This window comes from Capricornis sumatraensis, chromosome 3 (genome assembly GCF_032405125.1).
Source record: "Capricornis sumatraensis isolate serow.1 chromosome 3, serow.2, whole genome shotgun sequence".
NCBI classification, from domain to species: Eukaryota; Metazoa; Chordata; class Mammalia; order Artiodactyla; family Bovidae; genus Capricornis; species Capricornis sumatraensis.
In genome coordinates, this window is record NC_091071.1 from 16,116,047 (window position 1) to 16,134,958 (window position 18,912).

At 50.5% G+C, this 18,912-nt stretch overlaps 2 protein-coding genes across 28 annotated transcripts; one reads left to right on the forward strand and one right to left on the reverse strand.

Annotated features, from left to right (window-relative positions):
- Positions 1 to 567: 567 nt before the first annotated feature.
- On the reverse strand, positions 568 to 1,714 carry LOC138076071 (nucleophosmin-like). 2 transcript variants are annotated; one of them, XM_068968271.1, is made up of 3 exons: positions 1,657 to 1,714; positions 1,137 to 1,362; positions 568 to 1,052 (listed from the first exon to the last, which is right to left on the reverse strand). In XM_068968271.1, the coding sequence occupies exons 1-3, from the start codon at positions 1,712 to 1,714 to the stop codon at positions 833 to 835; spliced, it is 504 nt and encodes a 167-aa protein (XP_068824372.1). In that variant the 3' UTR covers positions 568 to 832. The 2 variants fall into 2 exon arrangements, with proteins under 2 accessions (XP_068824372.1, XP_068824371.1); XM_068968270.1 differs by having other exon boundaries at positions 1,137 to 1,714.
- A 4,716-nt stretch (positions 1,715 to 6,430) lies between these two features.
- On the forward strand, positions 6,431 to 17,942 carry ATXN2L (ataxin 2 like). 26 transcript variants are annotated; one of them, XM_068966824.1, is made up of 23 exons: positions 6,431 to 6,818; positions 8,306 to 8,342; positions 8,558 to 8,614; positions 8,704 to 8,775; positions 9,145 to 9,295; positions 9,639 to 9,763; positions 10,581 to 10,672; positions 11,123 to 11,323; positions 12,118 to 12,293; positions 12,453 to 12,563; positions 13,070 to 13,300; positions 13,389 to 13,460; positions 13,698 to 13,768; positions 13,960 to 14,255; positions 14,335 to 14,404; positions 14,895 to 15,041; positions 15,165 to 15,237; positions 15,331 to 15,521; positions 15,867 to 15,996; positions 16,086 to 16,207; positions 16,359 to 16,571; positions 16,714 to 16,957; positions 17,107 to 17,942. In XM_068966824.1, the coding sequence occupies exons 1-23, from the start codon at positions 6,520 to 6,522 to the stop codon at positions 17,259 to 17,261; spliced, it is 3,336 nt and encodes a 1,111-aa protein (XP_068822925.1). In that variant the 5' UTR covers positions 6,431 to 6,519; the 3' UTR covers positions 17,262 to 17,942. The 26 variants fall into 26 exon arrangements, with proteins under 26 accessions (XP_068822925.1, XP_068822933.1, XP_068822930.1 ...); XM_068966832.1 differs by having other exon boundaries at positions 17,510 to 17,942; XM_068966829.1 differs by having other exon boundaries at positions 17,533 to 17,942.
- The last annotated feature ends 970 nt before the right edge of the window (positions 17,943 to 18,912 follow it).

Genomic DNA, 18,912 nt, shown 5'->3' on the forward strand with positions numbered 1-18,912 from the left:
CATTCCTTCCAAAAAACACCCAGGACTGATCTCCTTTAGAATGGACTGGTTGGATCTCCTTGCAGTCTAAGGGACTCTCAAGAGTCTTCTCCAACACCACAGTTCAAAAGCATCAATTCTTCGGCGCTCAGCCTTCTTCACAGTCCAACTCCCACATCCATACATGACCACCGGAGAAACCATAGCCTTGACTAGACAGACCTTTGTTGGCCAAGTAATGTCTCTGCTTTTGAATATGCTATCTAGGTTTAGTCACTTTAGCTGCCTCTAATCTGAAACAGTTCCTCAGCCTTTGTGTTTCATATCATGGACAGTTTTGAAAAATACAGTCATTTCTGGGTTTCTTTTTTTTTTTCAGCGTTGTATGCATGTACATTTATATGTTAACAGTACAGATTCATGGATTCTTTTATTCAATGAGCTATGCATGCATGCTGAGTCCCTCAGTCGTGTCCAACTCTTTTCGACTCTATGGAATGTAGCCTGTTAGGCTCCTCGGTTCATGGAATTCTTTTTTTTTTTTTTTAAATACTGAGTTTATTTCACATGTATATTTGTCTCCCCACCATTCCCATCTGTCTGACCACCACTACTACTAGTCCTATCATAACATTCCATACATACTTAAAACCAAGCAAAGGGTGGAGTTCCATCTTTAAAAACTAAACAGGCATTTTGGACAACACATTCTTGGCAATGGAACGTGGACAACATTTATCAGACACGGTAGGGAAAGTTCTCACTCTGCATTATAAAAAGGACAGCCAGATATCAACTGTTACAGAAATGAAATAAGACGGAAAATTTTTAACAAACTGTTTAAACTGTTTTCTTAAAGAGACTTCCTCCACTGCCAGAGATCTTGAATAGCCTCCTGGTCAGTCATCCGGAAACAATTCTTCACATAATTGATAAACTTGGCTTCCACTTTGGGAAGGGAACCACATTTTTCTATACTTGCTTGCATTTTTGCTTTAATGTCTTCTACAGAGCTAGGTCCTTTTGGTGTTTTCAGTGTTTTTTCCTGTTTCTTGAAGGATTCTTGACCTTTTGATCTTGGTGTTGACGGTTTTGAGTCTTTTCCATTTTGGTTTGATTTTTGTGCATTTTTGGCTGGACTATCTCGTACAGATTTCTTTCCTGGAGCTTTTTCTTCAACTTCCTCATCAAAATCATCATGATAATGATCATCATCTTCATCATCATCATCGTGATCGTCATCATCATCTTCATCAGCAGCAGGCTTTACTTTTTTCTGGGGAACCTTGCTACCACTTCCAGGGGCAGAACGCTTTCCAGATATACTTAGGAGTTTCACCTCCTCCTCCTCCTCCTCTTCTGACTCTGCATCTTCCTCCACAGCTACTAAGTGCTGTCCACTGATATGCACAGGCCCTGAACCACACTTCAACCGTAAGACCACAGGTGGTGTAATTTCAAAGCCCCCAAGAGAAACCGTTGGCTGTACAGACATCTTCAAAGTTGCCAGTGTCACTTTAATTGGACCACCTTCATAATTCATCGCCTCTGCTTCAACAATGTGTAACTCATCCTTTGCTCCGGCCCCTAAACTGACCGTTCTTAAAGATAACTGGTGCTCATTTTCATCATTATCCACCTTGAAGTGATAATCTCTGTCAGCCTTTAGTTCACAACCGAAAAGATAGTTCTGGGGCCTCAAGGGGCTCATGTCCATGTCCATTGAATCCTCCATGGGTTGGTGGCACGCACTTATGTGGGAGAGAAGCCGGACGGAATTAAATGACTACTATTCGAACCAGCAGCTGTGCAGGACGGAATCACACCCCATGGAATTCTTTTTGAAACCCCATGGACTGTAGCCCGCTAGGCTCCTCTGTCCATGGGGTTTTCCGGGCAAGAATACTGGAGTGGGTTGCTATTCCCTTCCCCAGGGGATCTTCCCGACCCGAGAATCGAACCCACTTCTCACGTCTTCTGCACTGGCAGGCATTTTTTTTTTTTTTTTTTACCACTAGCGTCACCTGGAAAGCCACCAATGAGCTATAATCACTATTTTTATTTGTTTCAATGCTCCACTTGTGCCAGATTTGCCCTCTTCAAGATGGCTGCTATGGCTCTTTGATGCCCTTATAAATGTTTTTAAACTTTATTGTCTTTTTTATTTTTGGCTGTGCTGGGTCTTGTTACTACACGTGGACTTTCTCTAGTTGTGGCAAGCAGGGTCTACTCTCTAGTTGTGGTGTGAGGGCTTCCCATTGCAGTGGCCTATCGTTGCTGAGCAGGGGCTCTAAATGGCATGGGCTTTAGGAGGTGAGTAGCTGCTGCACGTGGGCTCAGTAGTTGTGCACAAGCTTAGTTGCTCCATAGTGTGTGGGATCTTCCCAGACCAGGGACTGAACTATTCTCCTGCATTGGCAGAAGGATTCTTTACCACTGAGCCATCGGGGATGTCCCAGTAAATGTTTTTAGTACTTACTTTCTCCAAGGAGCCCTGGTTTATTTCTGTGGGATATTTGGAAAACAAGATCTGGGAACTGCGGTAAATATCAGTGTATCTATCTATCTAATTTTTTCCCATAAATTTTATTTTACTTAAAAATTATGTATATCTTATTTGGCTGCATTATGTCTTAGTTGTGGCATGTGGGATCTTTAGTTGAAGCATGTGGAATCAAGTTCCCTTACCAGGGTTCAAACCTGGGTCCCCTGCATTGTGGGAGAATGGTGTCTTAGCCCCTGGACCACAAATCCCTCCTATAAATTTTATACTGTTGCTTTCCATTCCAGTCCCCCATTTGTGTTCATTTCTCTCATCCCACATTTGCTGCTCCATACTTCCTCAGCAAGAACCCTAGGACCCAACCTGCCTGCTCAATCCTACAATACACTACACATAGCTTCAGAATTGCCATGCCCTTACTAGAACAAACCGACCTAAGAATTCAAGGTGTAGAGCTTTTTTTTTTCTTCAGCAGGTGCTTGAAAGTGACTTGAATTAGTTCCATTTTTTTTTTGTTTTGCCCTTCAGGGTGTTATTTTTTACTCATTTACAATAGAGTTGGGTTCATTTATTTACATCTGTATTCAGATTTCAGCTACTCTGTTTTTGTTGATTTAATTGAGTATGTTGACCATTGACATTACTTGAAAAGCCAAAACTATATGAAAAGGCTCAAAGAAGTGTCACCCTCTCCCCATTCAGGGTTCTGTTGTTTCCCCTCAACAAGAGGGACGTAACCCAACAACCAAGGAACCTTTATTTTTCCTTACCCCTCAAGGGTGCCTGATTTTATTAGTTTTTGGTTTACTCTTCTTGTTCTTCCTTGCAAGAATTTGTGGATACGTTTCTGTTTTATTTCCCCTTCTTCCTTGCACACAAGGAAGCATTCTTTACACTTTCTTCACTTAAATCCTGGAAATCACTCCAGAGCAAATCACAGTGATACCATGTTTCTTTTAAAAAAGTACTTATTCATTTGGCTGTACCAGGTCTTAGCTGAGGCACTTGGGACATTTAGTTGTGGCATGTGAGATCTAGTTCCCTGACCAAGGATCGAACCTGGGCCCCCTGCATTGGGAGCCCAGAGTCTTAGCCACTGAACCACCACGGAAGTCCCTATCATTTCTAAATTGTATGTAAGATGACAATATTTCATTCATTTATCAACTTATTGAATCACTGTGCCAGCCACTGAGCTAGACAGGAAGGAGAGAGAAGTGAGTAAAATATCACCCCTGACCTTAATGATCTCAGGCTCCAATAGAAAGGGAAATCATACATGCAAACAAACAACAACAGCAACAACCATCACAGTGCTCTGGGGACTGAGAGGAGGGAGTCAATAACAAGTTGTCCAAAAGGACTAACACCTGAGCTTGAATAATGAGAACTAGGTGAATAAACAGCACTTTCAAAGGCAGAGTTGGACAAGGGCAAGGCAGGTTGCGGAAATTAAGAGTTTAATGGGCTGAAACCTAAGAGTGTGGGAGCAGTATGTGAATGGGGAGACGGGAGCGCCCATAATGCTGCTGAAGAGGTAGCCTGGCACCATGTGGTACAGTTAATGCCAGGAAAAAGCTGGACAGTTATTCAGACACCCAGGAGACATGGTCCTCAAAATAACACTTGAATCCATTCACTTCACAGGTATTTAACGGACTGCCTGCATTATGCCAGGTATCACAGAAGGAGCAGTGAGTAAGAGTAAGATCCCAACCATTAGGGAGCAGATATCAGCTTCCCTGGTGGCTCAGACGGTAAAGAATCCACCTGCAATGTGGGAGACCTGGGTTTGATCCCTGGATTGGGAAGGTCCCCTGGAGGAGGGCATGGCAACCCACTCCAGTATTCTTGCCTGGAGAATCCCCAGGGGAGAGGACCCTGGCTATAGTCCATGGGGTCATAAAGAGTCAAACATGACTGAGCAGCTAAGCACACACACCAGCAGTAAAACAGAATGGAAGGAGCTCACAGAATAAAGTGGGGGGAAACTGCTGGCCAAACAGCAGTTTTGGGAACCCAAAACTCTCAAAGCTAGGAGTGAGGCTGGGCTAAGGAACACTTCTCAAAGAGTAAGACAGACTTTTAGCTAAGTATGTGCATGTTCAGGGGAGAGTTGAGAGCTGGAAGAGTTCCAATGCTAACACCTGGAGGGAAAAGAGACTGAGATATTGAAAGTTTCACCTGGACTAAGACCTATCACTCCTGCACTCCATTCTCCACCTTGCAATGAGTAAAAAGGCAAATCTGCCCTCTTCATTTTCTGAAAAGGGCTCCCCACTGGTCTCAGGTTACCTATCTTTTCAGTTTCTACTTTTAAAACCTCCTTCCTGTTATTTTATACTACAGACATGCTTAAGTTTTTTTACCTTGTCATGTCCTATTCCCCCTGCCTAGAAATCCATCACCCAACATTGAAGTAGGTGTCACTCTTATCTACTCTTAGGGGCCCGTGCTTCAGCCTAATAGATTGCATCTGTCTGAATACACTGCTAGTTTAAACTCCTTGAGGGTAGGAAGTGGTTTAATTATTAACAGTTATATCCAAGGCACCTAGTCTAATGTCCTAAAGAAGGTGTAGTCGCTCAGCTGTGTCTGACTTTTTGTGACCCCGTGGACTGCAGCCTCTCGGGCTCCTCTGTCCATGGAATTCTCCAGGCAAGAATACTGGAGTGGGTTGCCATTCCTTTCTCCAGCAGATCTTCCTGACCCAGGGATCAAACCCGGGTCTCCTGAATTGTTGAGATTCTTTATTGTCTGAGCCACTAGGCAAGTCCCATGTCCTAAATGCCCAACTAATTGGAATGACTGAAAGCTGTTTTCATTGTAGAGCTGGGTGGAAGATTTTGAACTAGACCCTAGGAACTTTGGTTTTCAGCCTGTTACTAGTTTAAGATTCATCCTGGGCTTCCCTGGTGGCTCAGATGGTAAAGAATCTGCCTGCAATGTGGGAGAGACCCCCTGGAGAAGGGATAGGGTACCCACTCCAATATTATTGCCGGGAGAATTCCATGGACAGAGGAGCCTGGTGGGCTACAGTCAGTCCATGGGGTCGCAAAGAGTCGAACACAACTGAGCGACTACACTTTCACTTGCCACTTCCACTTTAAGGGTTCATTCTAGGGCATGGAGAAACCATTAGTTTGAAAATCACTAAAATAATTTAGAATTAGGTATAGCGTTATCTCCAAAGATCAGCATGCTCAAAATGATAACATTAATGCCTATCAATCTTTTATGGAAAGCAGATAAAGTCCCCATGAAACCTACCACAAGCCTTAAATAAGTACCAGTTCTCGTGCCGGGACTTTTTTTGTACTTAAGACTCCGCCCATGGGCCCTCAAATGGCGGAAGAACTGCACGCTACGTCGTGACTTCTCACACTACTGCGGAGGTATCCCGACGCTACGCCGCCGGCGTAGGCGGGGCGGCCGGCTCTTCCTTCTCTGCTTCTTCGGCTCCACCCCCAGCGTTTCACACGCTCATTGTGAAGCGACAGCGGCAGGCAGTCAAGGCTGCTTGAGACCTAGAGACCCTAAGTCCTTGGCGCACGCAAGCGCCCCGCGCTGCTCCTTCCCCACTCCAAAGGCGAGGGGCGCGAGATTCACCTTTATTTTCTTCTCCCGCCCGGAGCTAACCGCCCCGGTGCGCGCGGACATCTCGAGCCGCCGCTCCCTCCTCCCCGCCCCTCCCCCCTCCCCGCCCCTCCCCCCTCCCCGCCCCTCCCCCTTCGGGAGCTCCCGCCCGCGCGCTCCCCCCCTCCCCTTTCCCCGGCGACGCGCACGCGCGCCAAGCCGGCTCGCGCCCTCTCGCTTTCCTCCGGCCCGCGAGACCCCCTCCCCTTCCGCCTCGCGGTGCTTCCTCGCGCCGCGGTCTTCTCTATCCACCCCCGACACCGCGGGGCTTGCCCCCGCCCGCCAACGGCGGGTCCCCAGCTTCCCAGTCCCCTTCGCTTCCCGCGCTCTCCGGCGGGGGCCCAGCCCCGGCCTCCTCTTTCCCTCCCTTCCCCCTAATTCCCCTTCCGGACGCTGCCATCATGTTGAAGCCTCAGCCGCCACAGCAGACCTCCCAGCCCCAGCCGCCCCCCACGCAACAGGCCGTGGCCCGTCGCCCTCCCGGGGGCACCAGCCCGCCCAACGGCGGTCTCCCGGGGCCCCTGGCCTCCACCTCGGCTCCCCCAGGACCTCCTGCGGCCGCCTCCCCCTGCCTGGGGCCTGCAGCCGCTGCCGGGAGCGGGCTCCGCCGGGGAGCCGAGGGCATCTTGGCGCCTCAACCGCCGCCACCGCAGCAGCAACATCAGGAGAGGCCAGGGGCAGCGGCCATCGGCAGCGCCAGGTGAGGATGGTGGGTTTCCGGGCGCTAGAGCCGATGTGGCCGAGACCTGTACACCGCGCCAGGTGGACTTCTAGCCTGGCCACCTTTGAGGGTCGCCAGGGGGTGTGGGAAAGCCCCGTGAAACGGGGGTGGGCCCTCAGGTCCTAACAGGTCGGAGGAAGAGGGTCCCTGGTGGCCACCGGGGTATTCAGGGGCAGTGCTCAGTTCTGCTAGCGTAGTCAGGGCTCGGGAGCTGGGCCTTAAGGGCAGGCAGGGCGCATCCCGCCGGCAGCGTCGGAACGAGGAGTTGGGGGGGTAAAGAGGTGATCGGGGTCCCCGGCTCCATTACCACGAAGGGTCTCGCGGTTCCCGTCTTCAGCCAATGGGGAGTCAGCTGCGGGAAGGGGTCCCTGCCCGTAGCCAATGGAGGGGGGCGCGCGGCTCACAGTTTGGCCAATGGGGAGGGAGGGACTTGGGAGCGAGTTGCTACCTCCCCGTCCCAGTCTGGCCAGTAGGAGGGGAGCAGGGTGGGCGGGGGGACGGAAGGAGGGACTGGGAGGACTGCGGGCTGGGAACCTCCAGCGGGCGCGCTCTTCCCGTACGTGCGCGCGGATGCTGTGTCTTATGACCCGGCCATTCTCCAGCCTCGGGTAACATATAGGGCAGCGGCTGGGGGTGTTCGTGGACGGGTTCGCCTGGTGTTCTTGGATGAGTGGTGGACACCCGACTCGGTTTCTTCTGTTTGTGGGTTTATGGAATTGAGAGTGGAGGTACACGCAGGCGCAGTGGGTTCTGATCGCGGGGGGGTGGGGGCGATTTTGAAGAGGCCCGTAGGCTTTAGTGCGCAAGCGCAGACCGGGCGAGGCCTCCGGGTGGATAGCTTTTGCGGCTGCGCTGTCCCCCAGTCCTGCCAACGGCCCCCTGATCGCCCTCTTCAACCGCTGGTTACATCAGCCAGCAAGAAGCAGGGTTACTGGGTGATAGGTGACCCCTCCCAGAGTGGGTAACAGGCTGAATGAGTAGAGAGGTCCAGAAGGGTAGATTGTAGAGGGAGTACCTTCGCTCCTAGTTTGGGGCGTAAGGCTGCGGGAAATGATGGCCTTTCCTGTTGGGGAGATAATTTACCTGAACCTAGGTAGTTCAAAATTTGCGTTGTCTGAGCTTCCACTGTTACATCTGGTGGGGGTTATTGTCGAATATCGTAACGTTTGTCATTTGGAAGCATGCAGCCCTGGCCCTCTTGCAGAAACGTTGTGTTGAATTGGCTTTTAAAGCAGTTGACAGACGTTGATGATTGAGCCTATTTTACTGGTATTTGGAGGAAATGGCTTTTAGTGCTTTTCTTCCTCTGTGAAGTGAGAATTGGAAAATCTGTTGGTTAATGATTTGTAGCCTAAGTCGTTATCTTCACATAGTATGTGGTCTTGGCATACAGTCCTTTGAAAGCAGTTGAATAAAAGGGCTTGATTGTACTTAAATAACTAGCTTCTTGTTTCCTTCTCTTATAGGGGACAAAGCACAGGAAAGGGACCTCCACAGTCACCGGTGAGTGCCATTTCTCCCCTGTCTAAGACACAGATACTTAAAAGATAACATATATGGGAATAGAGGGCAGACTAGGTGCAGAAATAGATGTGTTCCGAAGGGCAAGTATCCCATATGTTTGAGGTGGTTATGAGTGGAGTGTGGACGTTGTGAAGGAGGGTAAGGTGTTGACTGGCTGTTCCTTTATTTTTGTCTCTCTCCTGTGTTACTGACAGGTGTTTGAGGGTGTCTACAACAATTCCAGAATGCTGCACTTCCTTACCGCGGTTGTGGTAAGTGGGCCCCTTGCTGCTAGCTTGAGGGGTGTAACGCATCGGTTTGCTAGAGGCACTCTTCCGTTTTCTTCCCTCTGCTCTTTCAGGGTTCTACTTGTGATGTAAAGGTGAAGAACGGTACCACCTACGAGGGTATCTTCAAGACGCTGAGCTCAAAGGTCAGTCTGCTCAAATTAGCTTGTTTTTTGGAGTTTCATGGGAGAAAGAAGAGAATGAAGTAGGTTCCTTGAAGATACAAAGATGAGTGGTTTTGGACAACATGATGGCTAGCCTCGTTTTTGTAGGCCTTTGTCGGAATAGAGCTGCATGGAATTAAAGACGTGGGTTTGAAATGTGAGGGCTGGGTATTTGATGAGAAGTTTAAAGTTTGGGGCTTTGACTAAATCTCATGGGTGATGTTGTCAAGGCAGTGCACGTGAGAATGTGGTGTTGGGGAAAGTTTAGAAAGGATGAAATTAAAAGTAATATTTTTGTCTTCACGTTTCTTAATACTGACCCTTGCTTGCTGGGAAATGGACTTTTTATAGTTTGAACTGGCAGTGGATGCTGTGCACCGGAAGGTATCGGAGCCAGCGGGTGGCCCTCGTCGGGAAGACATAGTGGACACCATGGTGTTTAAGCCAAGTGATGTCATGCTTGTCCACTTCCGAAATGTCGACTTCAATTATGCTACTAAAGGTATTTATGGGTGCAGGCTGTTGTGTCAGACCCAGTAGAAGGCAGAGAATGTGATGATCTGATTCTCCTCCTTTCCGTTGTTTGGCACCTTATTTCTGAGGAGGAGGACTGGAAGTTTTTTCTTGAGAACATGTGTTAAGGTCTAAGGTGCAGTGGGGTGAATTCCAGCCTATGTTGTGGTTCATACTTTTCCTGCTTTGTTTTCACCTCCTTGCTTCTTTTGAACTCTTGGAACAAGTGTTTTTATGCTGCCCTGCACCCCCTTTGCTTCTGTGGTGGGAAGGGTGTTGGAAAGACGGCTATGAAGTACCACCTGACCGCTGATCTCAATCCACCTTCACAGATAAGTTCACTGACTCGGCCATTGCCATGAACTCGAAGGTGAATGGGGAGCACAAGGAGAAGGTGCTTCAGCGCTGGGAGGGGGGAGACAGCAACAGCGATGACTACGACCTGGAGTCTGACATGGTACAGTCCCTTCTGGGGAGCCCTAGAGCTGGGGGCTCTGCTGCCCCAGTGGGGTGTTGACCGTGACATCACTCTTGGACCCGAGAATTGCTGGGGTGGGCGGGGAGAAATCTTTTACTATTGCCTGGCAGTCAGAGTCCAATGGAAAGGTATAGGACATACTCAAACAGAAATACTCATTTTTCTACTATCAGTAATTGATACCTGTTAAAATTTGCTTCAAATCAGTTTTTTCCCAGCCTGGGAGAAAAAAGATACAGATGAGATTGCATATTGTATAGGCCCATTTCCCTTCCTCCAAACAACCACCCTGATTTAAAATTTGTCAGTGAATTGTTACCTCACTTTATTAGTTTGTTTAGAATTTGCTTTTCCTACCTATTTTTGGATGTTTCACTTTGGTATATAGATCCTAGTCATTGCTTTTAACTACATGTGTTGTGCTATTTGTATCTGTATACTTGTGTGTATAGACAATATATTGTATCTGTTCCTTTTTTATTGGTGTTTCTGGGCCATTATTTTGGTATTAAAAATAGTACCTTACTGGATTTTTAGAATGTGTATCCTCATGCACTCAGGTCAGAATTTCTCTGGGATATAAATCTGGAAATGGATGTTAGGTCCCAAAGACTTCTATGTCTTGGAAACTGCCAATTGTGCTGCAGTCAGTAGATGACCTTCCCATCAGCCCTGTTCCTTTTTTTCCCCACTCTTGGTTTGGTCAGATTTTTAATCTTTCAACCTGAGGGAAGAGAAAAATTGGTTATTATTGCTTTCCTCGCTGAGCTTTGAAACATTCTCCCTCTTCCTCTAGTCTAATGGATGGGACCCCAACGAAATGTTCAAGTTCAATGAGGAGAACTATGGTGTAAAGACCACCTATGACAGCAGTCTCTCTTCTTACACGTGAGTGTCTTTTGGTAGTTCGCACATGGTGCAGTTTGAGGTATGGGGACATCAACAGAAGGGAGGTCTCTAGGTGGAACATAGCTTTTGTACATGTCTTTCTGGGTGTCTGGGTTGCCGTCTCCCTACTCCTGACCTGCCTTGTGAACTCCTCGTGAAAAGGTTTTTCTCTTTCTCATAACCTTGATTCCGTGGGTAGAATTAACTGCTTTTTTGGTCCATACTTTTCCTGTAAAATCTTAACAAATTTATATGTGTGTCTCAGTGTCCCTCAGATTCAGAGAGATGCCTTGCTGCTTTGCGTAGGACCCTGCTACATGCCAGATCAGTGTATGCTGAGTTATTGAGGGTTTAAATACCCACGTCTGATCTGGTGATAGGACTGATAGAAATGTCTTCCTTTTTCCTCCCTCTTGTCCCGTGGCCCTGGGGTGGCGACGGTCCTCACAGGGTGCCCTTAGAGAAGGACAATTCAGAAGAATTCCGTCAGCGGGAGCTGCGTGCTGCCCAGTTGGCCCGAGAGATTGAATCGAGCCCCCAGTACCGCCTCCGGATCGCCATGGAGAATGATGATGGGCGCACGGAGGAGGAGAAGCACAGTGCGGTTCAGCGACAGGGCTCAGGGCGTGAGAGCCCCAGCTTGGCAGCCAGGTGATTGCTGGGGGAGGCTGGTCCGGGTGGGGCTCAGTGTTTGCGCCAGGAGTTTGGTGTATACTTTCGTTAAAACCTCACAACCACATAGGTTAATATGTATTTCCTCCCAATTTTTTGATTTAGGTTAGGGCTGAGAGCTTGTTATATACTCTCGTTGAAGCCTCACAGTCATATAGGTTAATACATAGTTATTCCGAATTTGGGGGTTTAGAACGCTGAAGCCTAGAACTATTAATTTGTCTGAAGTAACAAGGCTAAAGATTAGGGATTAAGACAGGTTTTCTTTCCCCCACCGATTTTTGATAGCTTTTTTTTTCTTTTCCTTTTTTTGCTTTCTGCTGCACTCTGCAACTTGTAGGATTTTAGTTCTCCAACCAGGAACCTAGGCCCTCAGCATTGAAAGCTCAGAGTCCTACCCCTAGGGAATTCCTCATATTCTTTTTTAATTCTGCATTTCATTCCTATATATGTCTTAACTTTTCCTTTTATGAAAATGAAACTGAAGTGTATTGTACCTTAATCCACAATGTTATACTACCTGTCTTGTAGGTCAGGAGGGGCTAAGGATTAATGGAGCACTGGCTGCTTTGGTCTGGTCGGGGTAGCTGCAATGTAGGGTCATAATCCTGGAACCGCAGGATAGTTTCTCAAGGGAAATAGTACGGAAAGCTGAAGTCAGGCATATTTGTGTGTGTGCATTGAGGCAGGAGGTGGACTTTATAAGGAGGGCTTCATTCTTGGAAATTGTGTGTTTTGTGGCTACTTAATGTTATTTGAACTCTCTCCCCCAGGGAGGGAAAGTATATCCCTCTACCCCAGCGAGTTCGGGAAGGTCCCCGGGGAGGTGTTCGCTGCAGTAGTTCTCGGGGCGGCCGGCCTGGCCTTAGCTCTTTGCCGCCCCGTGGCCCTCACCATCTTGACAATAGCAGCCCTGGCCCAGGTTCTGAGGCACGTGGTATCAATGGAGGTGAGTTAGGAAGCTGACTTGTTGATGGCAGGGAAGGGGATGGTGGTAGGTGGCCAGGAAAATGATTTAGGTGGGTTGGATGGAAGTTGCATTGATGGTCATGTAATAGCAGGAACTCTGCTTCTTTTCTCCCCATCTTAAAAAAAAAAAAAAAATTAGGCCCTTCCCGCATGTCCCCTAAGGCCCAGCGACCTCTGAGAGGTGCCAAGACTCTGTCTTCCCCCAGCAGCAGGCCTTCTGGAGAAGCCTCTGTTCCACCTCCTCCTGCAGGTAAGATTCCAGCAGCGTTACATGAACAAATGGATAGGGGTGTAAATAGTCAGTTGTTAGAATGCTGGGCTGGGAGAGTTCCAAGATAAAGGTGTTTTGGAGGCTAGTATTTATTTATGCTTTTTAGGAAAGAATTTTTCAGTTTCCCTCAGGGAGAAATTCCAGCATGGCAATCCATGCGTTGTGTCTGGCTGGCAGGTGCCTTTTGTTTAAATTAGTTGGCAACTAATTTTAAGGGAGGAGAAATCATAGAAAATGTCTTAATATCTTTTGAAATACAGAAAGTTCTGCCAACACAGAACCTGCCTTTCTGTAAAGCTCTGGTTGGCTGGAACTGAGTCATGACTGCCCCTTGGAGCATTCCAGTCTTTCATGGTACCCATGAGGCCATTTTACGTGCTTACCTTACTTGCCTTGGCCTTCTAAACATTTAGGTTTGTGACCTTGTAGATAAACTTTCCTTGGTGTTTCTGGTGGGTCCCTAGTACTCACTGCTCAGTGTCCAGCAGTGACCAACACAAATCCCTCTCCCTTTTCTTCAGTGGGCCGGATGTACCCGCCGCGCTCTCCCAAGTCAGCTGCCCCTGCCCCAATCTCAGCTTCCTGTCCTGAGCCTCCCATGGGCTCAGCAGTACCAACCTCTTCAGCTTCCATCCCAGTGACATCAGCAGTTGGGGATCCTGGAGTAGGCTCCATTTCCCCAGCTTCTCCAAAGATCTCACTGGCCCCCACAGATGGTAAGAGCCACCTGGTGGGGGGCTGCGGACAGTGGGAAGTGTGCTTCTGGACAGAAGGGGCTTCATGTGTCTCTTCTTTCTTGCTCAGTAAAAGAACTCCCGGCCAAGGAACCTGGAAGGACCCTGGAGTCCCAGGAGTTGTCCCGGATTGCAGGGAAAGGTGAGGATTGTTGTTTTTCCTGCCAGGGTCTAATGCCCCTTTGAATAGGGGAGCATTTCATTTAGGAAAGTGTTCCAATTCAGAAACAGATGACATTGAGTCAGCCCTTTGATCTTAACTTAAAGGGTTCTAATAAGCTCAGCTTTTTTCCCTTGGTTTCTTTGTTCTTTGGGTTGCTGTGTAGCCACCTTCAAGAAAAGAAATGTGTGTTTTCTCCTTTTTTGCTCTTTCTCATAGTCCCTGGCCTTCAGAATGAACAGAAGCGTTTTCAACTGGAAGAACTGAGAAAGTTTGGGGCCCAGTTTAAGGTGAGTGAAGTGTGGGAGTGACTAGGATGTTAACAGGAAAGAGATGAAGGTTGAGGGGTCTGGGGAGAGGTTTATGGAATAGGCACTGGGTGGCATTGAGAGATTAGAGCACGCAAAGATAAACGAAGGAAGGTGAGTCTGGGGTTGAGATAGGAGAGTACTCTCTATGTTCTGTGTTTCTGTCTTTCTAGCTTCAGCCCAGTAGCTCCCCTGAGACCAGCTTGGATCCTTTTCCTCCACGGATCCTGAAAGAGGAAGCCAAAGGGAAGGAGAAGGAGGTGGATGGTCTTTTGGCTTCAGAGCCCCTGGGGTCTCCTGTTTCCTCAAAGGCTGAATCAGTATCAGACAAGGAGGACAAACCACCCCTGCCACCAGCAGGGGCTGCCGAGGGGCCGGAGCAGCCTCCCCAACCTTGCCCAAGCCAAACTGGCAGCCCCCCAGTGGGCCTCATCAAGGGAGATGACAAGGATGAGGGCCCAGTTGCCGAGTGAGTGGGATGGGGAGCTGGGTGGGTGTCTGGTGACGAGAGGCAAGCCGTGAGAATTTACTCCATTTTTCTATCATAGACAAGTGAAGAAGTCAACATTGAACCCCAATGCCAAGGAGTTCAACCCCACTAAGCCCCTGCTCTCTGTGGTGAGATGGGACAGGGGAATGTGGGCTGGGGTTTCCATGAGGAGAGTTGGGAGCTGGGTGTTGGGGGGAGTGAGGAACAGTTATACAAGTATGTCAGGACCGCAGCAGTTGGGGAAGCAGGTCTTAGCAGTGGCTGGCCGGGGATCGTGAAGTATCTGACAGATATTTATGGGTTCCTCACTGGGACTTGGCATTTGGTTCAGGGGGAGTCACAGTCTGGCATTTAGGAGCATGGGCTTCATTTGGGCCCACTGACTGCGCTTGAACCTCTTGCAAGCTCTGTGATCTTGGATGAACCACTTAACCTCTCTGTCTCAGTTTCCTTGCCTGTAATTCAAGATCACTCATCTGGAGGTTGATGTGAGGTTTAACCAAGATAAAGTGTAGGATATGTTTGGTGCACAGCACTCTGGATGCCCTTGACTGGGAGAGGAGGGTGGTATAGACGTCATTAAGATACCTTCTGCATGTCCTCCTTTGTCTCTTACAGAATAAATCCACCAGTACTCCAACTTCTCCTGGGCCCCGAACTCACTCAACTCCCTCCATCCCGGTGCTGACAGCAGGCCAGAGTGGGCTCTATAGCCCCCAGTACATCTCCTACATACCTCAGATCCACATGGGACCAGCTGTTCAGGTGAGAAGAGACTGGGTGGGCCCAGGGTAAGAGACGTGACTGGGCTGCCTGAGGGACCAAGGCCCACCTGTCATGAGCGTTCACGAGCGAGTTGTTCAGCCTCACCTCTGTTCTGGTCCCCAGGCACCGCAGATGTATCCGTATCCTGTGTCCAACTCAGTGCCTGGACAGCAGGGCAAGTACCGGGGCGCCAAAGGTGAGCAGGGTCAGGAGGGGCCATGCAAGGTGCCACCCACTGCCTGCTGGCAGATGGAGCTTGAGCTCTGCACCGTCTTCCCCCCACCTGCAGGCTCCCTGCCCCCGCAGCGCTCGGACCAACACCAGCCAGCCTCCGCCCCTCCCATGATGCAGGCTGCCGCCGCCGCCGCTGGTCCACCTCTGGTGGCCGCCACCCCTTACTCTTCCTACATCCCCTACAACCCACAGCAGTTCCCAGGCCAGCCCGCCATGATGCAGCCCATGGCCCACTACCCCTCTCAGGTGACTGAGGCATGGAAGAAGGTGGGGTACAGAGTCCTGGCATCTTGGCAAGCCTCCTCCACCTCCCACACTCAGGAGCTGGCAGGAGAAGCCAGCAAGAGTTTTGGGTGGTGGGGTCCAACTTGGGCTTCAGTCTTGGCTGTAGTAGGACCCTGGGGAGGCAGTGGATTCTGGGGCCTTTGTTTTTTTCTTCTGTAAAGTGTAGCATCTACTTGATAAGGGTATTGTGAAAGTAAAGTAAGGTAGTCATCATGATGAGAGCAGAGTAGTACTGAACCCGGTTGTCTGGCAGCAGGGTACTCTCTTGGGCCCTCTGCCGGGCCAACCGCTTCTCTCCTCCTCCAGCCGGTGTTTGCCCCCATGCTTCAAAGCAACCCACGCATGCTGACGTCGGGGAGCCATCCCCAGGCCATCGTGTCATCCTCCACCCCTCAGTACCCTTCTGCAGAGCAGCCCACCCCCCAGGCCCTTTATGGTGAGTTCTGTCCTGTCCCCTGACCCGGGCCGTGCTGCTCAGCCCCTTCGGGGTGCCTGTCACTGATTGTCTCCCCTTTCCTGCTGTAGCCACTGTTCACCAGTCCTATCCACACCATGCCACGCAGCTCCATGCCCACCAGCCGCAGCCGGCCACCACACCTACTGGGAGCCAGCCACCGTCCCAGCATGCGGCCCCCAGTCCTGTCCAGGTGCCTGCTGTGGGGCATCCACGTGGGTGGGGCAGGGATGGGTGGCTGAAAGAGAGGACTAGGACTCGGGGTCATTCCCTAGTGGGGAGAACCTGAGGGTCAGAGGTGGTACTGGAAGTGGCACTCACCGTTCGCCTTGCCCTGATGACAGCACCAGGCGGGGCAGGCCCCACACCTGGGCAGTGGACAGCCGCAGCAGAACCTGTACCACCCAGGGGCCCTGACAGGCACGCCGCCTTCTCTGCCACCGGGACCTTCTGCCCAGTCCCCTCAGAGCAGCTTCCCCCAACCAGCCGCTGTATATGCCATCCATGCCCACCAGCAGCTGCCCCACGGCTTCACCAACATGGCCCATGTTACCCAGGTAAGAGCCCACGCCACCTGCCCTGAGCCCTGGGGCGCCCCTCCCGGGGTCATCGGTGCACCTTTCCCTCTGCCACTGCCTGGGGTTCTCCGACCCTGTGGCGCTCCCGTGGTGCTCACAGCTCCTTTTCTGTTCTCCACAGGCCCATGTCCAAACTGGAATCACAGCAGCCCCGCCCCCTCACCCTGGGGCTCCCCACCCGCCCCAGGTGATGCTGCTGCACCCACCCCAGAGCCATGGGGGCCCCCCCCAAGGCGCGGTGCCCCAGAGTGGGGTGCCTGCACTCTCAGCTTCCACACCCTCACCCTACCCCTACATCGGACACCCCCAAGGTGAGCAGCCTGGCCAGGCGCCTGGATTTCCAGGAGGAGCCGATGACAGGATTCGTGAGTTCTCGTTAGCTGGGGGTATTTGGCATGGAAGAGCTGATGGGCTGCAGGTGGGGCAGGATGCACGGGTTCTGGGTGGGGAGTGAGGGGTCTTGGAGGCAGGGCTGTCCCACAGGGCGCCTGCCGACCTGCACCTGTCTGTGAAGTATGTAGGGTGGGCAGAAGCCACAGTCGCCGCCGCCAGGGGCTTGCTCCTGGCTCTGTCCTTTGCTTCCCTCCGTCCTCGCTCAGTTGTGATCCAGCAGCCCCCCTCCCCACTGCCTCCCCAGCTCTCAGTGACCCCGACTGTCTCCTGACTTAGCCGAGGTAAGGTCAGCGCAGTAGACAGGGCCAGGCTGGGGTGTGGGGGGCTGAGCTGGGCACGTGAGGAAGGGCTCTGGCTCACGGGGAAACGGCGATTGATCTGTGCTTCTGACAGCCCCATGAGACACCTCGAGGCGGCCGCTCCTACCAACACTCCCCCCACACCCCACACTGGACGGCATTGGATGAAGGGACAGCTGCTTGGGTTCTAATGCTCCTGCTCTCTTCTCTTTCCCCTCCAACCAGTTCAATCTCATCCCTCCCAGCAGCTCCCCTTCCACCCCCCGGGGAACTGAAGATTGTCCTGGCCGCGACCTGAGACCTCCATGAGTGGAGGGAAGAGTGATCTATGTCTCTTCCCCCAGCAGCTCGGACCAGTCCCAGCCCCCCACCCCCTTTCCCCGCCCCGGGGGAGCTGGGGAATTCCTGCCAAGCACCTTGAATGGGAAGGGCCTCAAAGTGGGCAGGGCCAGGGTCCAGCGGGGGTGGGGGGGGTTCCTGCTCTGCCCCTGCCTATCCCCACCCTATCTTGCCCTCCCGTCCTCTCATCTATCCCCCCACTCCCCGCTGGAGACGGAAGATCTTTTATTTTCTATTATTTATAACCTTGGGCCCCCTGTTCTTTCTTCCCATTAACTTGAGTCACCTGCGTAAGAGAAACAGACATGCCCCGCAAGGATGGTTGGACAAGGACTTTTACTTTTTATTACATAAAAATATTTAAAAAAATTAAAAAAAAATAAAATTTTAAACTAACTTAACCGGCCTGTAGTTTCCTCTTTGAATAGTAAGATGGGAGTGGTTAGTTTTATGAGGTTTCCAGGGTGGGGCACTGTAGTTGCCCACTCAGAGTACCCAGAGATGCCCTTATGGCTCTGTAACCGCCATGCAGGCCTGCCATTGTCTCAAAGGCTGTTTTCTCACCTCAGAACTGGCCTCATCGTGAGGTGTGACTTGAGGTTTTCATTTCTAAGGAAAGTGCTTCGTGAATGATGTCTAACTCTTTGCCCTAAAAAGTACACTTGTGTTTTGGGCCACCTGAGATAAGGGCCAGAGTGGTGCACAGCTGAGAGGTCTTGGTTGTGGGTGAAAGCTATATAGGATGAAGCTGTTAGTGAAAGTGGCAGGAGGGCTGGGTTGAGCCAGGCTGAGGGAAGCAGGGGCTGGATTAGAAAGATGGGGGCCAGGTATGGGATGGAGAAACAAAAGGCTCCAGGAGGAGTTTGGAATTCTTTACTAATAAGAACTGGTATTTGTTTCTTATCTGTTTCTTACAGGTAGAGGATAGAGAATGGGACTGATCTGTAGCCTCTAATTGGTTGTTAAGAAGGGGCAGGTTGGGGACTTCCCTATTGGTCCAGTGGCTAAGACTGTGTTCCTAATGCAGGAGGCCCCAGGTTTGATCCCTGGTCAGGGGACTAGATCCCACATGCTGCAACTAAGACCTGGTGCAGCCAAATGTTTTTTAAAAACGCAGATGTGTGGTCCCAAGTGACAGAGCTCTCCAACTGGGGTTGGGAGGCCTTAATGGAAATAGCAGCAGGAAAGCCTTCAGGTGGGCTCCAGATGTCTGCAGTGCAGATGGAGACCTGGTTTCTATAGTGCTGGAGATGTACGTAATTGCAGGTGTTCCTGGGTAGCCCTCTTAA